This window comes from Ursus americanus, chromosome 5 (genome assembly GCF_024610735.1).
Source record: "Ursus americanus isolate L20-20 chromosome 5, mUrsAme1.1.p, whole genome shotgun sequence".
Lineage (NCBI taxonomy): Eukaryota > Metazoa > Chordata > Mammalia > Carnivora > Ursidae > Ursus > Ursus americanus.
In genome coordinates this window covers 74,965,738-74,989,740 of record NC_142131.1, presented here as the reverse complement: position 1 = coordinate 74,989,740, position 24,003 = coordinate 74,965,738, and the positions used below count along the sequence as shown (strand labels likewise).

The following is a 24,003-nucleotide window of genomic DNA, read 5'->3' as shown; positions in this document are numbered from 1 at the left end:
AGAGACCTAATGACTTGCCATGAGGCTGCCGGCCAAGACTTAAAGGAAAGTGTACAAAATGTTATTGGACACCAGAGGAAACGGGGCCCTTGTTAACAGAGCTGCAGAATGCTTAGCAACATTGTCACCTGGAGTAATGTGGAAACCAGCAAATATATCTACTGAATTGAGTGATCTTGCTAAGGAGAATTCCAGGCAGGATGCTGAAGGCTGGCTGCTTCTTGCTGCTTATCGTAAAACAGAGGAGAAGAGGGAGAGGATGAAGGTAGGACTGTCAGTTAAAAGAGAGCCAAGGATTACTGCTTCTGAAAATTCACAAACTTTCAAGGTGGCAAATGATGCTAGAATTCAAGAGGTGGACTCGAAGCAAGATCAGTTCAGGGCAGTGTCCATGAACCATGCTATAAAGGTGAAGCTAGAGGGATGACTGGATGAATGATTTATTTATTTGAGAGAGAAAGAGAGAGAGAGAGCATGAGCAGGGGGAGGGGCAGAGGAAGAGAGAAAAGCAGATCCCATGCTGAGCAGGGAGCCGGAGGAGGGCCTCAATCCCAGGACCTTGGGATCATGACCTGAGCCAAAGGCAGATGCTTAATCTGCTGAGCCAGGTACCCCCCAAAATCCCTTAAGAGAGCACAGAAAGATCTAAGGGGGGGGTGCCTCAGAACTGTTCAGTCAAGCAATGGCCCTCTAAGAAGTTTAAGACCTTGTCCTTGGGGGCTCCAGCAGCAGCCCAGGGTATGACAGGATTTATCTCAGACTTGTGGGTGTGGCTCTTGTCTAATGACCTAAACTCCAGTAAGTTTCTGTGGAGCCCCACACAGTTTTTCAGGGAATCATATTGGCAGAAATGCTGCCAGCCTGAATTGAAAACAGTTGAGATATCATAACATGAGAAGAGGCCTTTGAATCCTGAACTTTGACAGAGAGAAGAAGCAGGCTGCAGAAACTGCTCAGTGGTGAAACTGGGCCACCATATAAGGACAGGGCAGGATAACTCAGAAAACAGAACCAAGAGCCTAGAGAAGAGAGCCAAGAGTCCTGAAGAATCTTTCCTGGCCCTCGAATCCCAATCAACATCCTACCAGCATGTTCTCTATTGATGTCAGATTTTCTGTGTAACAGTGATTCCCACCCCTCTACCCCCGTTTCCCTCTTCTTACTTGGATGGGAGTGTCAATAACATTATCCTTACCTACATTATGATGCCCTACCCTTGTACTTTGGGGATGGAGGGACAGACAACTTGTATATTTCATTCTCAGGTTTTCACGTCAAGATGAATTGAATCTAAAGCACCTTACCTCATTAAACGGTGAGACTCTAGACTTTGCGATGCTGCTGTAATGGTGAGGTATTTGGGGGCATTGGGCGGTGGTGAGTGTATTTTGCATGTGGGAGGGAAGTGAATTATTAGGGACTGCAGGGGTGGACTGTGTCAGCCAGCCTCTAAGATGGCCTCCATATTCCTTGTCCCCTGTTCACGATCTTAGGTTATCTGCTCCCACACTGAATAGGGCTGACCTTTGCAACCGTTGGACATTGTGGAAATGATGGTGTGTAACTCTGAGCCTATGTCATAAAAGACACTTCCTCTCTCTTGAGTCATTGGCTCTTAGAAAGCCAGCCCCAGTGTTAGGAGGACCCTTAAGAAAGCCTACAGAGAGGTCTGTGTGGTGAAGAACTGAGGACAGCACCAACTTGTCAATCATATGAGTAACCATTTGAGCCTCATCCTTTTTTTTTTTTTTTAAGATTTTATTTATTTATTTGACACACAGAGAGAACACAAGCAGGCTGAGCGGCAGGCAGAAGGAGAGGGAGAAGCAGGCTCCCCACTGGGCAGAGAGCCCAACCTGGGGGTCAATCCCAGAACCTGAGATCATGACCTGAGCTGAAGGCAGACGCTCAGTGGACTGAGCCACCCAAGTGTCCTTTGATTTTCATCCTTATGAAGCCAACTTCAACCTCATAAGACACCCTGAGCCAGAACCACCTAGCCAAGCTGCACCTGAATTTCTAACAGAAACAAAGATAACAGAAACTTCTGCTTTAATCCACCCATTTTTTTTGAGAGGGTTTATTTTTTATTTATTTTGTTTATTTAAAAAAAAATTCCAGTATAGTTAACATACGATGTTATATGAGTTTCAGGTATACAATAGGGTAATTCAGTTCTATACATTACGGAATGTTCATCCTGGTAAGTGCACTCCTTAATCCCCATGAGCGGTATCACCCAGCCCCCACCCACCTCCCCTCTGGTGACCATGCGTTTGTTCTCTAGAGCTAAGAGTCTGGTTTTTGGTTAAAAAAACAAAACAAAACAACCAAGCCCCTCTCCCCCCAAACCAGATAGGCTTTTCTAATTTATACTCCTATCTGTTGGTAGATGAGAAAGCTGGTTTCTTGCATCTTTACCAATGCATTATATATGATTATCATTCAGTATAATAGAAAAACAATTTATCTCAATTTGCATTTGATTGTTCAGAAGTTTTTCTTTTTGACCGTTTTATCTTCTTAGAATTGTTTGTTCATACCCTTTTATTATTTCTCCATCTGGTTTGATGTTTTCATTTTCTCTTACCAATTTTTGAGACCTTTCTTTAAAAAAGAAATTCTTTTTTTTTAGAGGAGGGGGAGGGGCAGAGAGACAGGGAGGGAGAGAATCTCAAGTAGACTCCACGCCCAGTGCCTAGTCGACACGGGGCTCGATCTCACGACCCTGAGATCATGACCTGAGCTGAAATCAAGAGTTGGCTGCTCAATGGACTGGGCCACCCAGGCACCCCCCAAAAACATGATATTAATCCTCTGTCTATTAAATATGGCACTTGTCTTTTTGGTTTTGGTTCCTATGGATGTTTCATAATGCCAGAAGATCAAGTCAGTTGTCTTTTCCTCTGTGGCTATTGGGTTTAGTCATTTGCTCAGGAATACTTTATCTTGAGATTAAAAAACTATATCTCCTTTATATTCTTCTGTATTTCTATAGTTTCGTTTCTTACAGTTAGTGAGTTGTGGTTTTTTTAAATTTTATTTATTTATTTGACACAGGGAGAGAGAGAGCAGAAGCAGGGGGAGGGGCAGAGGCAAAGGGAGAAGCAGATTCTCTGCTGAGCAGGGAGGCCAATGTGGGGCTCGATCCCAGAACCCTAGGATCATGACCTGAGCCGAAGGCAGACGCTTAACCATCTGAGCCACCCCAATGAGTTGCACTTTTTAAGGATTAGTTGTGTCAGTTACATGAAGGCTTAGAAGGTCTTCTTAAACATTTCTTTGAGTCAGTTTTCCTAGTTTTAAAAAAATTGAGCGAGAAAGAACCAAGTGTCTAGTCCTTTGATCTTCTTGGGGACATAATCCATGTCTTACGAGTTGCTCTATTCATCAGGAACCAGTGTTTCCTCTTCTTGCCTATTTCCTGTTTCAGTCAGCTGATATTTGGGGTCTTTCCAGTTTGTTAACAGAAATACTCCATCCTTCTCTTTCTCCTTTAACTGTCCTCTCAACTGTGAAACCAAGATCCTCTCTAAACCTGAAAGGATGGAGCGCTTGGGTGGCTCAGATGGTTAACCACCTCAGATGGTCCTGGGATCGAGTCCCACATCAGGCTCTCAGCTCAGCAGGGAGCCTGCTTCTCCCTCTGCCTGCCCCCTGCCTGTACGTGCTCTCTCTCTCTCTTTCTCTCCTTTTTTCAAATGAATAGATAAAATAAAAAATAAACCTGGTAAGATGAAGGCCACTTCCTAGGGGAATCCAAAGAGTCCTCCAGGAACAAAGAAGGGGGAAGGAGGATGGAGAAGAAGAAAAGAGAAAATATAGATCATAAGGGCCTCCTAAGGACCGTAAGCCTGAGACGTAGAAACCTACGATATTTTCTCTGGTGCTTGTTAAGGGGACAAGGGGTGCCTGCCTAGCTCAGTAGGAAGAGCTTGTGACTCAATTTCAGGGTCATAACTTCAAGCCCCACGTTGGGTGTAGAGATTACTAAAAAAATAAAGTTAAAAAATATTTTTTTAAAAAGGAGGTGATGGCATGCCTGGGTGGCTCAGTTGGTTAGGCGTCTGCCTTCAGCTCAGGTCATGATCCCGGGGTCCTGCGATCGAGCCCCACATTGGCCTCCCTGCTCAGTAGGGAACTTGCTTCTCCCTCCGCCTCTGCTGCTCCCCCGGCTTGTGTGCTTTCTCTCTTGCTCACTCTCTCTCTTGAATAAATAAATAAAATCTTTTTAAAAAATGAGGTGAAAGGCCATTCCTTACAGCCCACCTTATGTAACTCCCCTGCGCTCTGAATGGAGCTACGTAGGCCAGCACTCAGGCCCGTGAGGGAGGTCAGTGGCCTCCACCAGTTACAGCAGACTCGAGCACTTGGAAGCAGGCTCATTTTAAGACTGCTTTTTCTCTCGTGTCCTCCAAAGCCCTGACCTTGGGATAAGCAAAATACTCAAATCCAGAACAGGAAATGCGGAGTCCTTTATCTCGGAACTCTGCTTGTTAATAACCTAGAAAAACCTTTTTGATTGATCTTATTTCAGTGGTTTGGTACACTTCATGTAATTTATCTTCGAGAACAGAGTGTTCTCCTTCCTACAGCTTTTGCCCATGGTGTTCCGGGGCCACTAAAAAAGTTTGGTTTTTTTTTTTTTTAACTCTTAAAGCATTTACTAAATAAGCAAAACCGTGACTTTTGTCTTGGCTAAAAACACAAGAAAGTCCACGGGCAAGTTAGTTTTTCCGGAAGAACTGGAAGCCGGCAGAGAATTTTGCACTCCTCTGCTATCACACCCACCTCTGAGCATCCCCAGACAACCGTCCACGAGAGGGCTTTGCAGTATTGTCTCGGCTTTCTCGGGAGAGGGCCTTTGACGCCCCCGGTCTCCCTTTTGAAGTGAGCGCTGAAGCGAGTCTCCTCCTGGTGCTGCAGTCACTTGTCCATATCAAATGAGACCCCTTGCCCCCTCTGCGGTGGCCGGCTCGGGCTCTGTCTCTTGACTGCTGAGTCCTTGAAGATGCAGGCTTCAATCAGCCGAGCGTCGGGCTGCGGGCTGCTCCTGGAGTGTGCACTTTGGCTGCCAGCCCTCCAGACTGAGCGCGTGTACTTGCAAACCCGCCACTGACAACCTCTTATAAAAGGCTTCAGTCTCACCGTATTTTAAGGCTAAGCCTGAGCTACCGAAGGGCCTTGGAGCTAAGACATCACACGGAAAATTAATTAATGGCCCCAAGGAACGACAGCCAGTCATCTTCGGAGAATGCTTTAATTCTAATTCCTTCATCTGCCAGGATCATTGGAGGACAGCGATTTCTTTTTCTTTTTTTTTTTTTTTTAACTGTAGAATTCAGTACAAATTATACCTGCTCTGTTCCTTAGATGTCAGGACGAGAAATGTCCATTCCCTAATTAAAAGTGCCACACAGCTCCTTCTTCTATTGAAATTCCTCTTTTTTTTTTTAATTGAAATTCTTGTTAGGCTATTCATTGAACCATGAGACGCTGAGGATTTATAACTCATCCAGGTAGAGTCTCACACGAAAAAAGTCCTGAATCCTCAAATGCCTTCAAATGCACAGGGTAATTGTCACTTGTGCCACCAAGAAAAACTTATTCCTGCTCTTCCTGAAGCTGATGGATCAGTTGCTTCACCAGTATTCATTTTAAGTCAATTCTTTCGTCTCATTGATACATTTCCTTTTACTTCCATATTCAGTTATGTTTGGGGAGTTCTCTCGTCAGTTTTAACAGCTTTTTAAAATTTTTTTTAAAGATTTTATTTATGTATTTGACAGAAAGAGATAGCAAGAGAGGGAACACCAGCAGGGGGAGTGGGAGAGGAAGAAGCAGGCTCCCAGCGGAGAAGCCTGATGTGGGGCTCTATCCCAGGACCCTGGCATTACGACCTGAGCCAAAGGCAGACGCTTAACGACTGAGCCACCCAGGCATCCCAGTTTTAACAGCTTTTTGAAACACAATTCACATACCATATCATTTATCCGCTTAAAGTGTACAAATCAATGACACTTAGTGGATTCACAGAGTTAAGCGACAAACATTGTAATCAGATTTTGCAATATTTTTCTCAGACCAAAAAAGAAACAGTGTTCGCACTAACCGTGACTCTCCATTTAGTGCCCGGGATAAACAGTGAGGTGACTTTTTGTTTATAGCTTTGCCTCTTCTGGGCGTTTTCTATAGATGGGGTCATATGTGTGGTCTTTTGTGACTGGCTTTCCTTCACACATTTTCAAGGCTCCTTCGTGTCGTAGCAAAGCATCAGAACTTTATTCCTTTCTACTGCTGAAGAATATTCATGGTCAGAGCATACCACATCTTATTTACGCACTCAGCAGTTGATGGACATTTGTCTTCTTTCCAGTCCTAGGCTGTTATTATGAACCATGCCTCTAGTAAACATCCATGGACACGTTTTATGTGTAGATGTGTATTTGCATTTTTCCTGGGCATCTACCTAGGAGTAGAATTGCTGGTTAGAAAGGCGATGTTACATTTCGTATTTTGAGGAACTGCCAAATTGTTTTCCATTTTACATTCCCATCAGCCGTGTATGAGGAGTCAAATTTTACCACATCCATTTGTTGAAAAGACCATCCTACCCCCATTGAATTTTCATGGCACCTTCACGAAAAATCAATTGACCATAAAGGTAAAGGTTTATTTCTAGATTCTCAGTTCCGTTCCGTTGATGTATATATCTATCCTTATTCCATTACACGCCATCTTGATCTCGGTACCTTTGTGGTAAGTTTTTGTTCAAGTCCTTCAACTTGGTTGTTCTTTTTCAAGATGATTTGGCTATTCTGGGCAACTTGCATTTGCACATGAATTTTAGGATCAGTTTGTCAGTTTCTCCAAAAAGTCATCTAGGATTCTGATAAGGATTTGACAGAATCTGTACATCGATTTGGGGAATATTGACATCTTAATTATATTAAATATTCTCTTTCGCTAACATGGAACGTCCCTACATTTGTTGAGGTCTCTTTTAATTTCTTTCAACAGTATTTTTTAGTCTGTGTATAAGTGTCACATTTTGTTGATACATTTCTAATATTTTTATAATATTGCACATGGAATTGTTTTTAAATTTCATTTGCAAAGTGTTCATTGCTAGTGTAGAAAAATAAAATTGATTTTTAATGTTAATTTAGTATCCAGAAATCTGCTGAGCTTGTTCGTTCTAATAATATCTTAGTAGATTCCTTAAGATTTCCTATATACAAAATTATCATCTGTGGATACGGTTTTACTTCCATCTGGATACCTTTTATTTCTTTTTCTTACCTAATTGCACTGGCTAGAACTTCCAGTACAATATTTAATAGAAGCAGAAAGAACAGATATTGTCTTGTTTCTGATCTTAGGAAGCATTTAGCCTTTGTCACCAGTAAATATGATATTAGTAGTGAATTTTTCATTGATGTCTTTTGTTGCATTGAGAAAATACCCTTCTATTTCTAGTTTGTTGACTGTGTTTATTGTGAAAGTGTTTTGAATTTTGTCAAATGTTTTTCTTTGTCTATCAAGGTGCTTGTATAGTTTTTGCCCTTTATTCTGTTGATATGTTGTATTACATTACTTGAATCTTTTTAAGGTTTTCATTTAAATTCTAGTTAGTTAACATACAGTGTAATATTAGTTTCAAGTGTACAATACAGTGATTCAGCCCTTCCATACAACACCCGGTGCTCATCACAAGTGCCCTCCTTAATCACACTAATTGATTTTTGAATGTTAAACTAACCTTATATTCTTACTGTATACCCTACTTAGTCATAGCATAAAATAATTTTATTTTATTTATTTATTTTTTTAGAGAGAGAGTGCCCCCATGAGTTGTGGGGGAGGGGTAGAGGAAGAGGGAGAGAGAGAATCTTAAGCAGTTTCATGCTCAGCGGGGAGCCCACCAAGGGGCTCCATCTCATGACCCTGAGATCGTGACTTGGGCTGAAATCAAGAGTCAGGTGCTTAACTGACTGAGCCACCCAGGCGCCCCGGCATATAATAATTTTTATATATTGCCGTATTCAGTTTGGTTCTGTTTTGTTGAGGATTTTTGCATATATATATATATATATATATATATTCATAAATGCTATAGTCTGTAGTTTTCTTGGGAGTGCTCGAGTTCAGTGATTTTTGTTTTCTGCCCACTCTTGTACTCCCGAGCCTCTGAAATGAATTCTTTATTTTGGTTATTGTACTTTTCAACTCCAGAATTTCCATTTGGTTCTTTTTAATAATTTCTATCTCTGGATCAGCATTCTCTGTTTGGTACATCATTCCCATCGTACCTCTCTTCACCCATTCTCTAAGTATGCTTTAGAGCTGGGTATGCGAACTAAACCGGCTCAGTACCTGTGTGAGAAGAGGTGTCAACAGATTGTTTGGCAGGTGGGCGGCAGAAGATGATCTGCTTCCTTCTGAACGATGGGGGTGTGGCTGTGAAGCCTAGAACCGTGACAGCTATTTTCCCCACTATACGGTAAAATAACCCGGGGATTAAGCCAGTGTCTACAAAGGAGGACAATGACAGGAGCATAGCTGAGGCAAGTTGCCAGAACCCTGATGATATCTTAACCTCTGAATCAAAAGCATTAAAGCCTTCCCTAATTATGATATTTTCAGTTACAGGAGGCTAGAAATACGACTTGAAAGTATCCAATAGTTTGAACTAATTAAAACATTTTTGAGAAGGATTCATCCTAAGCAGGGAGGGGAAAACATGGCCACATAGTGAGTTTTGTCCTTGTGTTTGTCTAGTATGTATCTGTGTTGGGTTTTTTGATACATTGTATCATGTATATCATTTTGCATCATATGGATAATTCTTGTACAATAATTAAAATAGTAGAGGAAAATGCTACTGCATTTACAGCCATAAAATACAACAGAAACAACACTGAACAAAAGTCATTCTTAAGAAAAACCTGGTGAATTAGATGAGGATGAATATGCAAATCTTAAAGAAGCCTTATTAGCATTCAGAGTGTTGGGTTGCTGATGACACTGTTCCTGTCTGATTCACCTTACAACCAGTTGTGGTTCTTCCCCTTCGTATAAGTGGGCACCACTCTCTACTTGCCCTAAGGCAATTACTTGGGGAATGGAGATTTACAAATAGTTCCAGAGGGGGAGACAACAGTATACAGATAGACAAAGGGAGATGCATGGATTTCCTGAGCCTGTTTGGCAAGCGGTAGAAAAGCAAAAGGAAAACAGAGGGTTTGATGAATAACACATGGGAATGGATTAACAGGAAATGAGAAAAAAAGAGCTAATGCGTTGTATGCACCAGTCCTCTAACGAGGAGCAAATAACGGTGGGGAAATAAATTGGATTTCAGAGGGAAAATAAACCTTCCAGAACTTTTGTAGCCTCACTATGTCTGACACTGAGCAACCCTGGAACTTTGGGGATCACCTGGTGGAAGTTTGGACCTCAGTATTTAGGGATGGTTTTGCGTATCTTTGGTTCTATTTTTGCTGACTCTTCACCCCAGCTGTGAGATGCATTGGCTTTTCCCTTCTTGTGGCACAGGGCTTGGCTTCCTTTCTCTGGTTGTTACCAAACTGAGGTAGGTTCTTTCCTGCTTAGTACCTTCGGGGCCAAATAGTCAAGGAACAAAACAGTCTTTGATGGCAAGCAGGCAATTTATCCAATGGCCAGAGAATGGGGACGGGGAGCTCATGGTCCCAGGGCACTGAGAAGCAGAGGGGATAGAAATGATACGGCTGAGGGCTGAGGGGGGATGCTGGATGTCAGCCAGAGTCCCAGGAAGGGATGGAGATTTCCAGGAACTTAGGCCACATCCCTTTTTCTTCCTTATTTGGTTGGGGGTTTCCTGTCTTGGTGCCCCTCGGGAGGAGAGTTTAGTTTGTTTCTGTAGTATTATGAAGGAAAATTGTGAATTTGGCCCAATGTGTCCACCATATTGGGCCCGTCTGGTTTGATCCCATTTCTGGTAGTCTCTTGTGGTCTGGCGTCAAGCTCATCGGGGCAGGAACACCTGTAGGGGCGATACTAGGAAAAAAACGAGCTTTTAGAAAAATTCTCTATGGGGCTCTTTGGGGCTCATCTAATGACGTGGTTCTCCCTACTCTTTGGCATAATGGGAGAAGGAGCAAGAAGACCAGTGGCCGGGTCCCTGCAGGACTGCTGACGAGTTCCTCCAAGCCACAGGGCAGGGAGCTTGAACATGGGATCTCCCTTATTACATAAAAAAGACAAAATGGGCTTGTTAGTGCCAGTGTATACTCTGCGCTGGCCTCCAGCTTCTCCGATGGATGTCGCCAACAATAAGGAATGCCAGACAGCCAGCAACATAGGCAGGAAACTGTGTGACTAGCCGGCACCTTGGACCTGCCATTTTATCCACACTTGTATTAGAGCCTTATAAATTATTCTGTTGATCAAATGAAGTCGATAAGAGGACAACAGTCAAGGATCGCAGAATCCCAGCCATGCCAGTGCAGAAATGCCCCCCAGGCCATTCAAAGGAGGTGGATGGTAATGACAAGCCATTGCTGTCCATTCCCAGACCACTAGTGGAGTACAAGGCTGTATGAGTCCATAGAGTCAATAAGTTTTTCTTCGGCTATGGAGGAAATGCTAGAAATGTGTCAAACAGACTCAGCAGGCCAACTCCGAAGGCTGTGTTTGAAGTCTGGCTGCTCCTTGTTCCTCACTAGCTGCGTGACCTGGGGTCGCCCAGACACTACATTTCCAACATTAAATTCCTTACCTGTAAAATGAAGAGGATAATGAAAACATTCCTGCCTCCCATAAAGGTTCTTAGGAAATGCAAATAAAATAACATAGGAGCTTTCTGAACTAGAATGGGCTGCCCTTTAAGGTCTTCTCTTTTTCTCTCCTCTCCTCTCCTCCCTCTCCTCTCCTTTCTCTTTCTCTTTCCCTTTCCCTTCCCTTTCTCTTCTCTTTCTATCTCTTTCTCTTTCTCTTTCTCTCTCTCTTTTTCTCTTTCTCTTTCTCTCTCTTCTCTTCTCTTCTCTTCTCTTCTCTTCTCTTTCTACGACTTTCTAGATTTGGAGGTGTGGTTCTAGCTGCCAAGGATATTGGTTTATGAAATTGCAGACTCTTTTGAAAAGACTTACCATAGTCAGTAATTTTCACCTGGTGTTCGCCTATTTAATTATGTAACACAGTTCAATTCTAGCAAAACTAGTATATGTTCCCTTTCTTTTTCTTTTTTTTTCTCCTTCCTTCCTTCCTTCCTTCCTTCCTTCCTTCCTTCCTTCCTTCCTTCCTTCCTTCCTTCCTTTTTCTTTTCTCTTTTCTTTTCTTTCGCTGGCGCTGCCAAGACTGGCAGATATGCCAATTAGCGGAGACAAAGATGAGAGTAGAAAAAATTGGGGAAGTTAATGAATAGGCCCCAACATGATAATTAGTCCCTGAACAATAGCACTATGGCTGAAAATTAACAAGATTGTCACCGATAAGCTCATTCAGGTCTTGACAGTTTCTGATCATGATGCAGAAGTAAAAAGAATACATATAATAGTTATTCTAATGTTTTCTTCAAGTCAAATGCGGTTTATCTCTTCCAAAGTGAGGACAGTCTGTGGTTTAAAAATAACTGTTCTTATGGCCTTTGAATGGTTCTGTTTCAGGAAATGTGGACCTGTTATTGTGCTAAGAAAATAACCCTGATACTACCCCGATTCCGCATTTATATTTACCGCCGTGAGAACTAAGTTCGGAGAGGCTGTGATAAGACACACTGGTAGGCACCACCAAATAATTTCCTCACTTGGGCAAAGAGAAAAGAAAATCTCAGAAAAACATTTACTTTGTAGGTCAGTTTCCCCCAGACTTCTCAGTGCACCCGGGATCCCTGCCTCAGTTGCTCTGCCTGCCGCTGGAAATAGACCGGAAACCTCCAAATTCAGGGGAGCCCTGCTTTCAGAGGAGCAATGAAGAGAGAGCACAATAATTCCTAGGAAAAAAAGAATTATAAACAATGGCATAATGTAAATCTGAGTAAAGTAAGGGATCAGAGTGCAAATAACCTGTAGCTTTTTCCAAGCCCCGGGAGTCTGGGAAAAGGGATCTTCTAAGACCCGCAGTCAAGCATATGTGGGAGGGAGTGGGAGGTGTTATTTGTACGCGCATGTGCGCAAGCTTCAAATACCACAATACGGGGACACGATTGCTTTAGTCTAGAAGAGGAAAAAACCCAGGTAATTTAAAAAAAATGATACTGGAAAGGAAGGCAGCTAATTGATGAGATTCGAAATGCATTCTGTGGATGAGTATGACCTCTGGTGTTAAACTAGAGAAATTCCAGCACTATGTATCTTCATGGTAGAAAGAGAAGCAAATGTCGTTTTCCAAAAGCTTATCATCAGAGGTTACAGGGCCTTGTATTGTGACTTTTCTTTCGAACTTTCTTCCTTCCCTCCCTCTCTCTTTCCCTCCTTGGTCTTATAGTTATAAATGAGTGTCTCTTGTGTGCAGGGCACCATCCTTGTGGGAGAACATTGGCTTTGTTGCTCCAACGGCTTCACATGGTTACATGTATCTCTATCATCCTTTATAGGAAAAAAAGCAAAATGATGGTATCCATATTTTAAAGGTTTACATACAAGCTTGCGATTCATTTGTTAATTTCATAAAGAAGAGAGGCAGGTGACAAGAACTTCTTACATGTGCCCTTGCCATAACCCAAAAGTGTAAGATGCCCCAAACGAGGAAGTTATGAGGACACAGATGAAAAATGAAACGTGACGTTGTTGGGGGCATCTTGTGGTTTTTCAAAAACACACTGATAGAGGATTCTCATACTCTTGAAACATAGACATTCACTAGCAAGGTGATTTTTGGGTGTGTGTGTGATCAGATGAGTCCTTAAAACAGAAAGATGGTATACATCTGATTGACTTCTCTCTCTCTCCAGTCACAGTGAGTTTCACATTTATTATTTCATGAGGTGTTTTTTTTTTTTAATATTAAGCTGCGCAGAAGCACTATGAATCTGAGTTTTGGTATTCTGACAATTCCTCATGCTGTGGGTCAAATCTTTCCTACTCCATACATCCCATCCTCCCCCTGAGCCCCCTCTGTGAGCAATGGGAACTCCATACATCATTGTCATAAATCTTAAACACTCTTTGTTTCTACATGATTCATGGTACTGAACCTAATCCCGTGCCAAGGCATAGAGATACACAGGGCAAAAGATACAACATCTTGTCCCTATTATTTTCTTTATGCAACCTCTATTTGAAGCCTTGAACTTGCTTTTGAGAAAGTCAGTCTGACACATAGAATGTAGCCATTACTTACGGTGTTTTAGTCATTCTAGAACCTTATATCTAATTGGATGCTGGCAACAATCGTGATATTTGGGGAGGCATCTGTGTCATCTTTCTTCTAAATTTATGAAAGGCTAAAGAAAGTATTAATTTCCCATGGTAACACTTCCTTGAAGAATTTAGTTCGTAAAGAGGAATCAAACTTTTCATTCAATTCAGCTGCATAGAGCGACTAGCAGAAGCCTATAGAATGTTATAAAGTGAAAATAAGTATATGATTGATTTTGTGCTTGAGTTGAATTTTGTTTCACACCAGAGGTAACTTAGTTTGGCAGCTTTCGTTGTCATTTCAAACCCAGCTCATTAGAATTGTTTTTAATGGCCACGCTCACCACACAATTCTTTTTTTTTTTTTTTTAAAGATTTATTTATTTATTTGACAGAGATAGAGACAGCCAGTGAGAGAGGGAACACAAGCAGGGGGAGTGGGAGAGGAAGAAGCAGGCTCATAGAGGAGGAACCTGACGTGGGGCTCGAACCCGGAACGCCGGGATCACGCCCTGAGCCGAAGGCAGACGCTTTAACCGCTGTGCCACCCAGGCGCCCCTCACCACACAATTCTTGCATCAACTACTAGGCTGCCCCAGTGATTCAATGAGCTTCATAATTCTAAACAAGTTTTATTGAATTGCCCCAAATCAGGATAGAGTATAAACATAAAATGCTGCCTCCACTTTTTAGCTATTCAAATTCTACTCTTGACCAAGACTATTGAAAAATAAAATTTCTAACAGTACTCATGACCTTCAGCAGAGGACTGTGGGCCTTAAACAACCTCCACTTTTTTTTTCTTCTTCTGGATCTGTTTACTTGCACGTACAAAACATTAAAATTGTTTAACCCATGTCCAAAGGATATCCTAAAATGAATTATTCACTCTATGGCATTGAAAATGCACACACACACTCTCTCTCTCAGGACAAAGTACCTGGTAAGCAACTTTAGGGCAGCTGCCGAGTAGAAAATCAAGAAATTGGATCCAGCTGAGAATTCCAATTACCTAATGAGGGTGATCTGCTTACACTCTAATTTCTTGGTCTAACTCATTATAATCTCGATCATAAAAATCATGCATTCCAATTGCGATTTACAATGGAAACAAATATTCAGCTGGCTAGTTCCTTTCACGTCCTTTTCGGGGAGACTGGAATTTCAATGTACAAAGAAATATGAAGGAGAAGCGCTTTAGAGCAGTAACAATCCTTGAGAAGGGTCCCCTACCGCTTTGTGTTGGTATATCCCCTAAGAGAACACTTTGCAGGAAATTCGTGAGACACAAAATGCAATTTTTATTGGTTTATTAGAAAGTAAATAATTATACCTGACCCCAGCAAAGCTCCAGCACTGGCCCCGGAGTGGACACCCAGCCGGGGTTTTCGTTATTAATAATTTCCCAGCCAGGCTGTAACGAACCGGGCGACTCGGCCCGCGCCAGGCCCCTCTCCCACCCGCGGCCGCAGTCGGGGCTCCACCGGCCGAGGAGATGCTCGGGGTTTGCGCATCTGTGACCCGCCTTTGCTTTGTGTCTGTGCTTTGCAGGTGGGGAGGACCAAGAGGAACAGAGGAGGCGCCGGCGGCGGGCGGCCGCTGAGCAGCCCCCAGACCCTCGAGCAAGCCGCCTCTCCACCGCGGGAGAAGCCCGCGGACCCACCCACTGGGGCGGCCAGAGGGCCTGAGCGCCCGAGCCCGGGGACCCGGCGGCCGGGGGCGCCAGCCCTTCATGTTCCGCAGAAGGCGCAAATGTGAGCCGGCGGTAGCTGGGAAAGCCCTCCGCCCCCGCCAGGGGGACCCGGGAAGCCCGCGCGGGCTCCTCCCGCGGACGGTGGGGATCCCCTCCTCCGGCCCCGCCCCCATCCTCCCCCGGCCCGGGTGCCGAGGCGGTTAACCCTCCCCGCGCCGCAGCGCACTCGGGCCGGAGCGCGGCGCAGCCAATCCCGACTCCCGGGCGCCGGAACCGAGCAACTGGGGACGGTCGGGAAGCGGGGCCCCCTCTGAACTCGAAGCAACCAAACCGGGGCTCAGGCCCCGGGCTTCTCCCCAAGTCCTGCTGCACCGGCGTAACCAGTCGCCAAACTTTTTTTCTCTAAAGCGGGTGCCCCCGCAGTTCTTTGGCGGGCAGCCGGCGGCCCACTCTCTGCGGGACGATTAGGGAAAGGTGGGCGTGAGGCGAGGGGGCTGCTGTTTTGCAGCCCTGCGAGGCGTGCACGCGGGCGGACAAGTGGCAGGGGTTCCGCACTGTCCCCGCGCCTGACCCACGGCTGGGGTGGCCCAACGTGCTGCAGTGCCCGGCGCAGGTGATCTAGCCTGCACGTCCGGCACTAGCTAGGGGGGTGGCGGCGAGGGAGGGAGGGACGCCCCTTTCTCCTCTCTTACCCCCCTCCAGCCAGGGTGCACTGCCCGGGGGCTCCCCATCGCGGGTGGTGCTCACCGGTGCTCCCAATCAGCAGGTGGGCCCCCGCACCCTCACCCTGCCCTGCGCACCCCAGGGTTCTCATCCTGCAGATTCTCTCCTCCCCATCTCTCTCTCACACACACGCTCCCCTAAGCCGCGCGCGCCGCAAACTCAGTCTCGGTCCCCGCAGGTGATGTCATGCCCATTGTTTTGGTGCGCCCAACCAATCGGACTCGCCGCCTGGATTCTACCGGAGCCGGCATGGGCCCTTCCTCGCACCAGCAGCAGGAGTCCCCGCTCCCGACCATAACGCATTGCGCAGGGTGCACCACCGCCTGGTCTCCCTGCAGCTTTAACAGCCCTGACATGGAAACCCCATTGCAGTTCCAGCGCGGCTTCTTCTCAGAGCAGCCGCCGCCGCGCTCCTCACACCTGCATTGCCAGCAGCAGCAACAGAGCCAGGACAAGCCGTGCCCGCCCTTCGCGTCCCTCCCGCACCCTCAGCACCACCCGCACCTCGCGCACCAGCAGCCGGGCAGCGGCGGCAGCAGCCCATGCCTCCGGTGCAACAGCTGCGCCTCCTCCGGTGCCCCGGCGGCGGGGGCGGGGGCGGGGGATAACCTGTCCCTGCTGCTCCGCACCTCCTCGCCCGGCGGCGCCTTCCGGACCCGCACCTCCTCGCCGCTGTCGGGCTCGTCGTGCTGCTGCTGCTGCTCGTCGCGCCGGGGCAGCCAGCTCAATGTGAGCGAGCTGACGCCGTCCAGCCATGCCAGTGCGCTCCGGCAGCAGTACACGCAGCAGCCGGCGTCCGCCTCCCAGTACCACCAGTGCCACAGCCTGCAGCCCGCCGCCAGCCCCACGGGCAGCCTCGGCAGCCTGGGCTCCGGGCCCCCGCTCTCGCACCACCACCACCACCCGCACCCGGCGCACCACCAGCACCACCAGCCCCAGGCGCGCCGCGAGAGCAACCCCTTCACCGAAATAGCCATGAGCAGCTGCAGGTACAACGGGGGCGTCATGCGGCCGCTCAGCAACTTGAGCGCGTCCCGCCGGAACCTGCACGAGATGGACTCGGAGGCGCAGCCCTTACAGCCCACCGCGTCCGTCGGAGGAGGTGGCGGCGCGTCCTCCCCGTCTGCAGCCGCCGCCGCTTCGTCCTCAGCCCCGGAGATCGTGGTGTCTAAGCCGGAGCACAACAACTCCAATAACCTGGCGCTCTACGGAGCCGGCGGCAGCGCTGGAGGCGGCGGCGGCGGTGGAGGCGGCGGCGGCAGCGGGCATGGCAGCACCAGTGGCACCAAGTCCAGCAAAAAGAAGAACCAGAACATCGGCTACAAGCTGGGCCACCGGCGCGCCCTGTTCGAGAAGCGCAAGCGGCTCAGCGACTACGCGCTCATCTTCGGCATGTTCGGCATCGTGGTCATGGTCATTGAGACCGAGCTGTCGTGGGGCGCCTACGACAAGGTAGGCGCTCGAACCGCTGCCCAGCCTTCCCGGGCCCGCGGGGCCGCACGCCGGGTGGTCGGGATGGGCCCTGGTGGGAACTCCCTGCCTGCCAGCCCCGAGCCTCCCCGGGACGGTCGCAGGTGCCCGCCGGGACAGCGAGCACGGCTCAGACGCGCGCCCCTAATCCGCGAGGCAGCCCGAGAGAGAGAGAGAGAGAGAGAGAGAGAGAGAGAGAGAGAGAGAGAGAGGCTTTCTGCGCCCAGCCAAAGTTCTGGAGGCAGTGAGTGCCCAGCGCCTTTGGGCACATTAAATGAATGGTTCCAGGAGTCAGTGGGGGAAAGCGTGTTCTGTTGCTTTCCAGGTGCGCGGGATTTAGGAGGCCCCTTTCAACCCAAAGCGCTTAAACTCAGGACTAACTCCATCTGGGTTTTGAGAGCCAGGATCTGCGCTTGAGTCTGTGATGGCGCGGACCCGCTGCCTGGCCACCCGCCTGTTCTGCTCTCCTCTCGCTTCCCTTTGAGGCCAAGTGATCTGACAGATCACAGAACCAAGACAGGTGCACCCCTCCTCCTCCTCCTGGGAGTTCAAATTCACTGGCTGGGGACTGACTGACCCCCAGCCCGGGGTTGGGGAGCGGCGGCAGGGGGGGAGACCCTGGAAGGTGGTTAAAAGTAGTGGGTTCTTAAAAGTGCTTCTGTCTGACTGTGTTGCAGGCGTCACTGTATTCCTTAGCTCTGAAATGCCTTATCAGTCTCTCCACAATCATCCTGCTCGGGCTGATCATCGTGTACCACGCCAGGGAAATACAGGTAACTTAGATTCTGCTGTTTATGAATGACCCACAGCGCTGCCGCCGGCCTGGAGAAGCACAAGGCAGCTTTCTCCAAACCCTCCTGTCCTTGCTGGAGGTTGGGGAAGACACATGCTGTAGTCTTGCCTTAGCACCTGACCTGTTCTTGCAAGAAGTTCAAAACAAAACAGTGCAGCATGTAAACAGGCTGGGTCGTATTTGTTAACCGCTCAAGAGTTGCCCCCTCTCTTCCTCAGGTGGATATACTTCTCTAAATCAGTCCCTACGTTTGTTTTCCCCAAGGCCAATTACGTACTAGCCTTCACCTGTAGGGTAAACGCGAATTCTTGTTCGATACACCTGTTCCCCGTGAGTGCATCATTATGGAAGATAGTGTCCATCTGTATGTATACCATCTTCTATAATGTAGCTGAGAGAGATGCCTAGCTAATATATGTAAATGAGACATGAGAAAAAACTCAAACTCCTTTATATCCCCAGGCATTAAAGAAAATTAAAAAATCCGTCCTAAGGTTGGAATACAAATTCTGTCTGTGTGGTGGATTGGTTGATTTTTAGCTACAGCCATTGCATTGCCCTTTAAAAAAATGTCATTTAAGAGCAAAGGCCACTGCCCTTGTGAGCCGTCTGGTTAGGAAATGTTTTGTTTAAATGCAGCCAGGAACTCTATTGTTGGATTTGGCTATTACTAAACAATTTCAGAATACGCATATAAAACTCACGGGTCTTCTGAGTTGTTTACTTTGCTGTAGCCTTCAGGCAAAGGAATATTAAGGTTTTTTAATATTAAAATAACTTGGGTTTTCAAAAATGAAGTAAGGTTGGGACTTTAGAGCTTAGAATTTACACTAATACATATTTTCTGATTTTTTTTTTTTTTGGGAGCAGTCGTTGGATATTTGTGGGAACCCTTAAACCCTTCAATTTAGGGTGCTTTCTCTTAGGAGTTGCCTTTAAACTTAAAACATCATAGAGAACTTGTCATTTAAATAATTTAATATTAATTATGTTAAATCAGTTTGAGGTTAGTCATTAGCAAGCACATACCAAATATGGAAGAAACCAGTTTTCACTGTCCTGCAAACAAAACAAAGATGCCCATGACCCCAAAGGAGCAGGGAAAGTGATTTCATCCTACTTTCACATTTGCAAAGACTTTGCAGTGTCCTTCTGAAGGGAGAAAGTTAGCGAATGAGAATTAGAAAGAGTGAGATTATTTGGAGGTAGGTAATCACACTGCCTTGGCGAAACGAGGCAAACCCACACTAGAACTCTGACATCTTAATCTACAGCGAGGTCCGTTTTAATTCGGGGCTTGTGCTCGTGGGCTTCTGAGATTCTTTCGAACATTCTTCAGCGATGCTAAAATGTGGCTTACCCGTAATGAGCGCATCTTCTCATTTTGACTTCAAGAGCAGACATTTAGAGCTGGGAGGAACAAAACAGAACGCATGGTCCTTTGACTCAGGTTCCAGACAAGGAACCTGAAGTCAGAAGAGGTGAGTAGCTGGCTTGCCAGATGGCACAGCCGTGCAGGGCGGAGTGCGACCAGGCCCTCTCCTCCAGCTTCTGGTCCAGAGAGCTTCCTGCCGCGCTCTGTTGCTTGACAGAGGCCCCTGAAACGTGGACATTTTTTCAGCCCATGGTTTCTCTCTACAAGTTTGGTATATAAATAGGTTAAATTTGAAAGGTCCTTGTAAAATTTTCTCGGGTGTTTTTAAAAATCAAGTAACGTAAAACAATATATATATATATATATATATTTTTTGCTCAGCGACTGAAGTGGTTTTCCTTCATTCAGCTAGAGAGAGAACTTGCTGGTGTTTTTTATTGAGCATTAGCTTTCATTCCTTCTGAAAAGCGCACAGCTAGACAAGCTTTCCTTGGGGAGACATGGGATGATATTCCCATCAAGAGCAAAGCGTCTGCCTGAAAACGCTGACTTTTTAAGAACGATTGGGAGGGGTTTTTTTTTTGAAATAACTTAGAGTAGTTTGCGAGGAGTAGCCAAATGTTATGTGTTATTAAAATTTTGGGGGTACCATGTTAGAACTCGAAACTCCTAGAAACTAATAAAAATACAAGAACTCGTATCTTTTACAGATTTTTCACACTTGGAATTCCACTCACTGGCTCATTTTGAGGACTATTTCTCTTTCACCAATGTGTGGATATATTGATTAGAAGATGTATAGCCTTGGTGACAGAAATGAGGACATGTGTTGCTCCCCTAAAACTTATAAGCACCATGAATTTCTCTATTAGGGTGACATAAATATCCCAGAATGTTCGTTTTTTAAAACTGGGTTTATTTTACATGATATGTAGTTTCTGTTAAACCAGCCACACTTAAATTTCAAAATCGATGCTTGGGTCGTATCATTCAGTTGTTTTGGTTGTAGCTTTCTCACTCCGTGTTTTATCTAAGGAGGATTTCTTTCTCAAGCTGAAGCTCCAAAAAGCTTATCTGAGATGCTTTTTAAAAACATGTAAAATGGAAGAGGGCCCCATAAACTTGAGGACCCCGAGCTAAGAGTCAAGCTCCAGAAAATACACGTGCTAATTTATCCAGATATTAGAGTCAGCCGTGTTGGCAAACTAGTTGACCTTGAAGCCCGGTGAAACTAAGTGCACAGGCTTATGTGTCTATGTGTGGAAAATGAAAAATGATGCATTGTGCCCCCCCATTTTTTTTGCTTGTTGATGTCCCTGCTATAGTTGTATTTCTTTCATAAGTTTTAAGCAAGAAGACACATCTCAGTTTACTATTAACAATTCCAAACATGCTGAGTAACTTTGAGCGGAAGAACTAAGTGTAGGGGTTCTCTTGCCAATCAGAGCCTATCTTTGGAGGTAGGTTGTTGTCTAAAATGACGGTTTTTCTTTTTCGGTTTAGCATACCAGCATGGTGATTGGGTAGCGAGAGCTAGCTAAGTATGGCTTTCTGGTACATGGTAGGGTTTCTCACCGTGTTCAGGCAAAGTGTCCTAGCCAACGTCCTGGCTCTCTGTCCACCGGAATGGCTTAACGAAGCTTGGGGAGGCCCTGACATTTCCATGGAGAACCTTGGAAAGCAAGTCAGTGTGACCTTTTATAAAATGTTTATACACACACTGGCAAAATAAGACGGTTCAGGTGAGTCATGGTCGGAAGCGCCTGAGTTAAAATAGTGCGATGAGGAGGCTTTGCAAGAACAGAGCTCAGTACATTGCAGCTTTGGTGTCATTTTCAGTACCAGAGACAGCTCAGTGCACCGGGCCTTAGTCCATGCATTTCACTAATTACATGCATGCCCCGCCCCCAACCAAAAATGAAGTCACTTTGTGTGTCTGCATGTCAGAATGCTTATACAGGGGCGCCTGGGTAGCGCAGTCGTTAAAGCGTCTGCCTTCGGCTCAGGGCGTGATCCCGGCGTTCCGAGATCGAGTCCCACATCGGGCTCCTCCGCTGGGAGCCTGCTTCTTCCTCTCTCACTCCCCTGCTGTGTTCCCTCTCTCACTGGCTGTCTCTCTGTCACATAAATAAATAAAATCTTTAAAAAAAAAAAAAAAAAAAAGAATGCTTATACAAAGTCCAATTTAGTGGGAGCGGTTTTTCAACTCAGTAGATGTTAGAGTTTTTTCCAGTAGACATTTGGCTTTCTTTTCTATATCCATCGGTAAAGCCAAAGCAAAAAACACAAAAATAAACCAAAAAAAAACCCATCCATGAATGAATGATGAGTAAAGAAATAAATTTCAGTAAATGCCTATGTATCATGGTCTTCCGACAAAGGAGAAGCACTCTAGAGATTGTTTTTATATGTTTTGGAAAGGTCACTTGATACTAAATAAGTGGATTTTCCTTCTCATGTCTCAGGTCAAATAATAGGAAAAACAGAGGCATGATGTCCTGTCACTGTCCTTTTTACCTCCCCTCCTTCTCTGTGGGATTGGGAGTATGTCTTGGATGAAGCAAGTACACGGTCAAATTCAAATACCGTTTATGATCTTCAACATCAAAAAATTTGAATCTAGATTTCACTTCCACCTTTTCAACTTCATCATACTTGAATTTCTCATGCAGAAGCAATTTTAGTTGACATAGTTGTGTAGTGTTTGCAGATAGACAAACACAGGATTCTAAATTGGGAAAGAAAGCCCGTTGGACCTTGCTCTTCCTGGTTCTCATGGGATTTGGAAGAATGGCTCGTATGTACTTGAAAGTTAAACACGCTTTTGTTTGATTTTGTCTTGGAAATAATATAACTATACAATACGTAGCATTAGAGGAAACACTGGTTGTTCTTTGGTATCTTATGGGATAATTCCTTTTCTTTCAAGTTAGCTTTTCAGTGATGGAGGACATATATCTAAAACAGGAAGAACAGACATTGAACTTTCTTTACTCATGCATCTAGGTGCACAAAGGAAACAGGAAGGAGGGCAAGGCTCTGGTTGGAGAGGAGTGGCGAGGCACCCGCTTAGTAGACTCTGGTTTGCCTTGTGGAGCCTGGGGAAGGAGGCTCACTTTCCATCTCCTACAGAGAGCAAGTAGATGCTTCCAGACCATGCAGATAATACGGCATCTAGCTATTATTCTTACGAATACAATAATACACACAGGAAGAATGAACAGTACTGAAGAGTTTCAAAGAAACATGATAGTCACATTCTCTATGCTCTCCGACCTATTTCTGAGGGGCACCCACTTTGAAGTTTCTCGTATACTCTTCCAGAGTTTTCAGAATTGAGTCTTTCGATGTGTTTAGATACAGACAAACCTGGCTTTTATTCCCTGATCTACGTTTGTGGGGTTTTCCTCCTCAGCACACACAGACCTGTCTCCTTCTCTTTTAGCCCCTGCGTATGATCCTATTTTATGCAGGTACTGTGGTTCACTCATAGGCATTTCGAGTGTTCTAGGTTTTTGCTATTATAAGCAGTCCTACAAATGAACGTTCTTGTATACTTACTTTAAACTACTAATTAGAGTACATGCATATGGTAAACATCCAGCAGTCAGATCGCTGAATCCAAGGGCGTTTGTGTTTTAAACGGAAAGGTATTGCCCATCAGCCCTTCCAGAAGGGTTTACACTCACCGCGTCCCCACACGTTATTCGTCCACAGCACTGTTAACACCGGGTATTTAAAAAAAAGGCATTTTAAACATCTTTGGCTAAAAAGTTGATGTGCCTGAAGAAAAGTTTTTGGAGAAAAAAATTTAAGCACAAACTCATGGCCTCATAAGCTTATTTGGGGGTGACTTCTCTGCTGACAAATTAAACCCTGGAAAGAGGCCAGCAGAGACCAATAGTTGCCACGTTTTTATGTTTTTACTTAAGAAAATTTAGAGATGAAGGAAGCTGCAGAAGTCGGAGGGGGGATCTTCGATTGGTCTTGAGGTCCCTGTTCTGGTCAGTGAGGAAGATGAGAATGACGGGTTACCTGTGAGACTCCAAAAGATGGGTCAGTGGGAAATGTGCCTGAATTGCCTTGTCGAGTGATGGTGAGCTCCGCGGCTGGTACCTCGGCTGCCACTGGCTTTTACATCGGTTGTAATGGGACTCTCTCAGTCCCTTTGACTTCGTGTCGACACTGTAGTAACGAAATCACTCAGGACTAATTTTCCCTGCCTGCCCGTGCGAAGATCTCTGCATTATTAATGGGCGCAATGCGAAATAAAGTGATCCCGGTGTGTTTACAGAGCAGCATTACAAACGGGTGGAGGAGTGCGTCTTCAGGTTTACCGCAAATGGGTTTCCTTGGTCTGCCGGCATGTTTCTGGGCCACGTTCCGTGCAGCGCGGAAAGAAGGGCACCGTGGGCTGTCATCGTCCCAAACCACATCTGGCAGGGCGCACAGAGGGGACCTGCAATGATTTAGCCTCAGGAAGTTACTTCTGGTCAGGTTATGAAGTGGTTTTGTGGTGCTGCTTGAGAATGAATTTCCATGCAAGAAAAAATAATAGGATGTCTGCTACTTTGGGAGTCTATTTTTACCCTGAAACTCCTTACAAATG

The 24,003-nt window shown here is 45.6% G+C and overlaps 1 protein-coding gene and 1 long non-coding RNA gene across 3 annotated transcripts in view; both read left to right on the top strand.

Moving 5' to 3' along the window:
* LOC123790457 (uncharacterized) overlaps positions 1–15,775 on the top strand; it is a 295,934-nt gene extending 280,159 nt beyond the window's left edge. For both annotated transcript variants that reach the window (XR_015724606.1, XR_015724607.1), the window contains one exon: positions 14,892–15,775. This is a non-coding gene — a long non-coding RNA (uncharacterized LOC123790457). The remainder of the gene's footprint in view (positions 1–14,891) is intronic.
* A 108-nt stretch (positions 15,776–15,883) lies between these two features.
* KCNN2 (potassium calcium-activated channel subfamily N member 2) overlaps positions 15,884–24,003 on the top strand; it is a 142,909-nt gene continuing 134,789 nt past the window's right edge. Inside the window, exons 1-2 of the mRNA XM_045794907.2 lie at positions 15,884–17,208; positions 17,904–17,999. Of these exons, the coding sequence (XP_045650863.2) occupies positions 15,943–17,208; positions 17,904–17,999 (1,362 nt within the window). The 5' untranslated portion in view covers positions 15,884–15,942. The remainder of the gene's footprint in view (positions 17,209–17,903; positions 18,000–24,003) is intronic.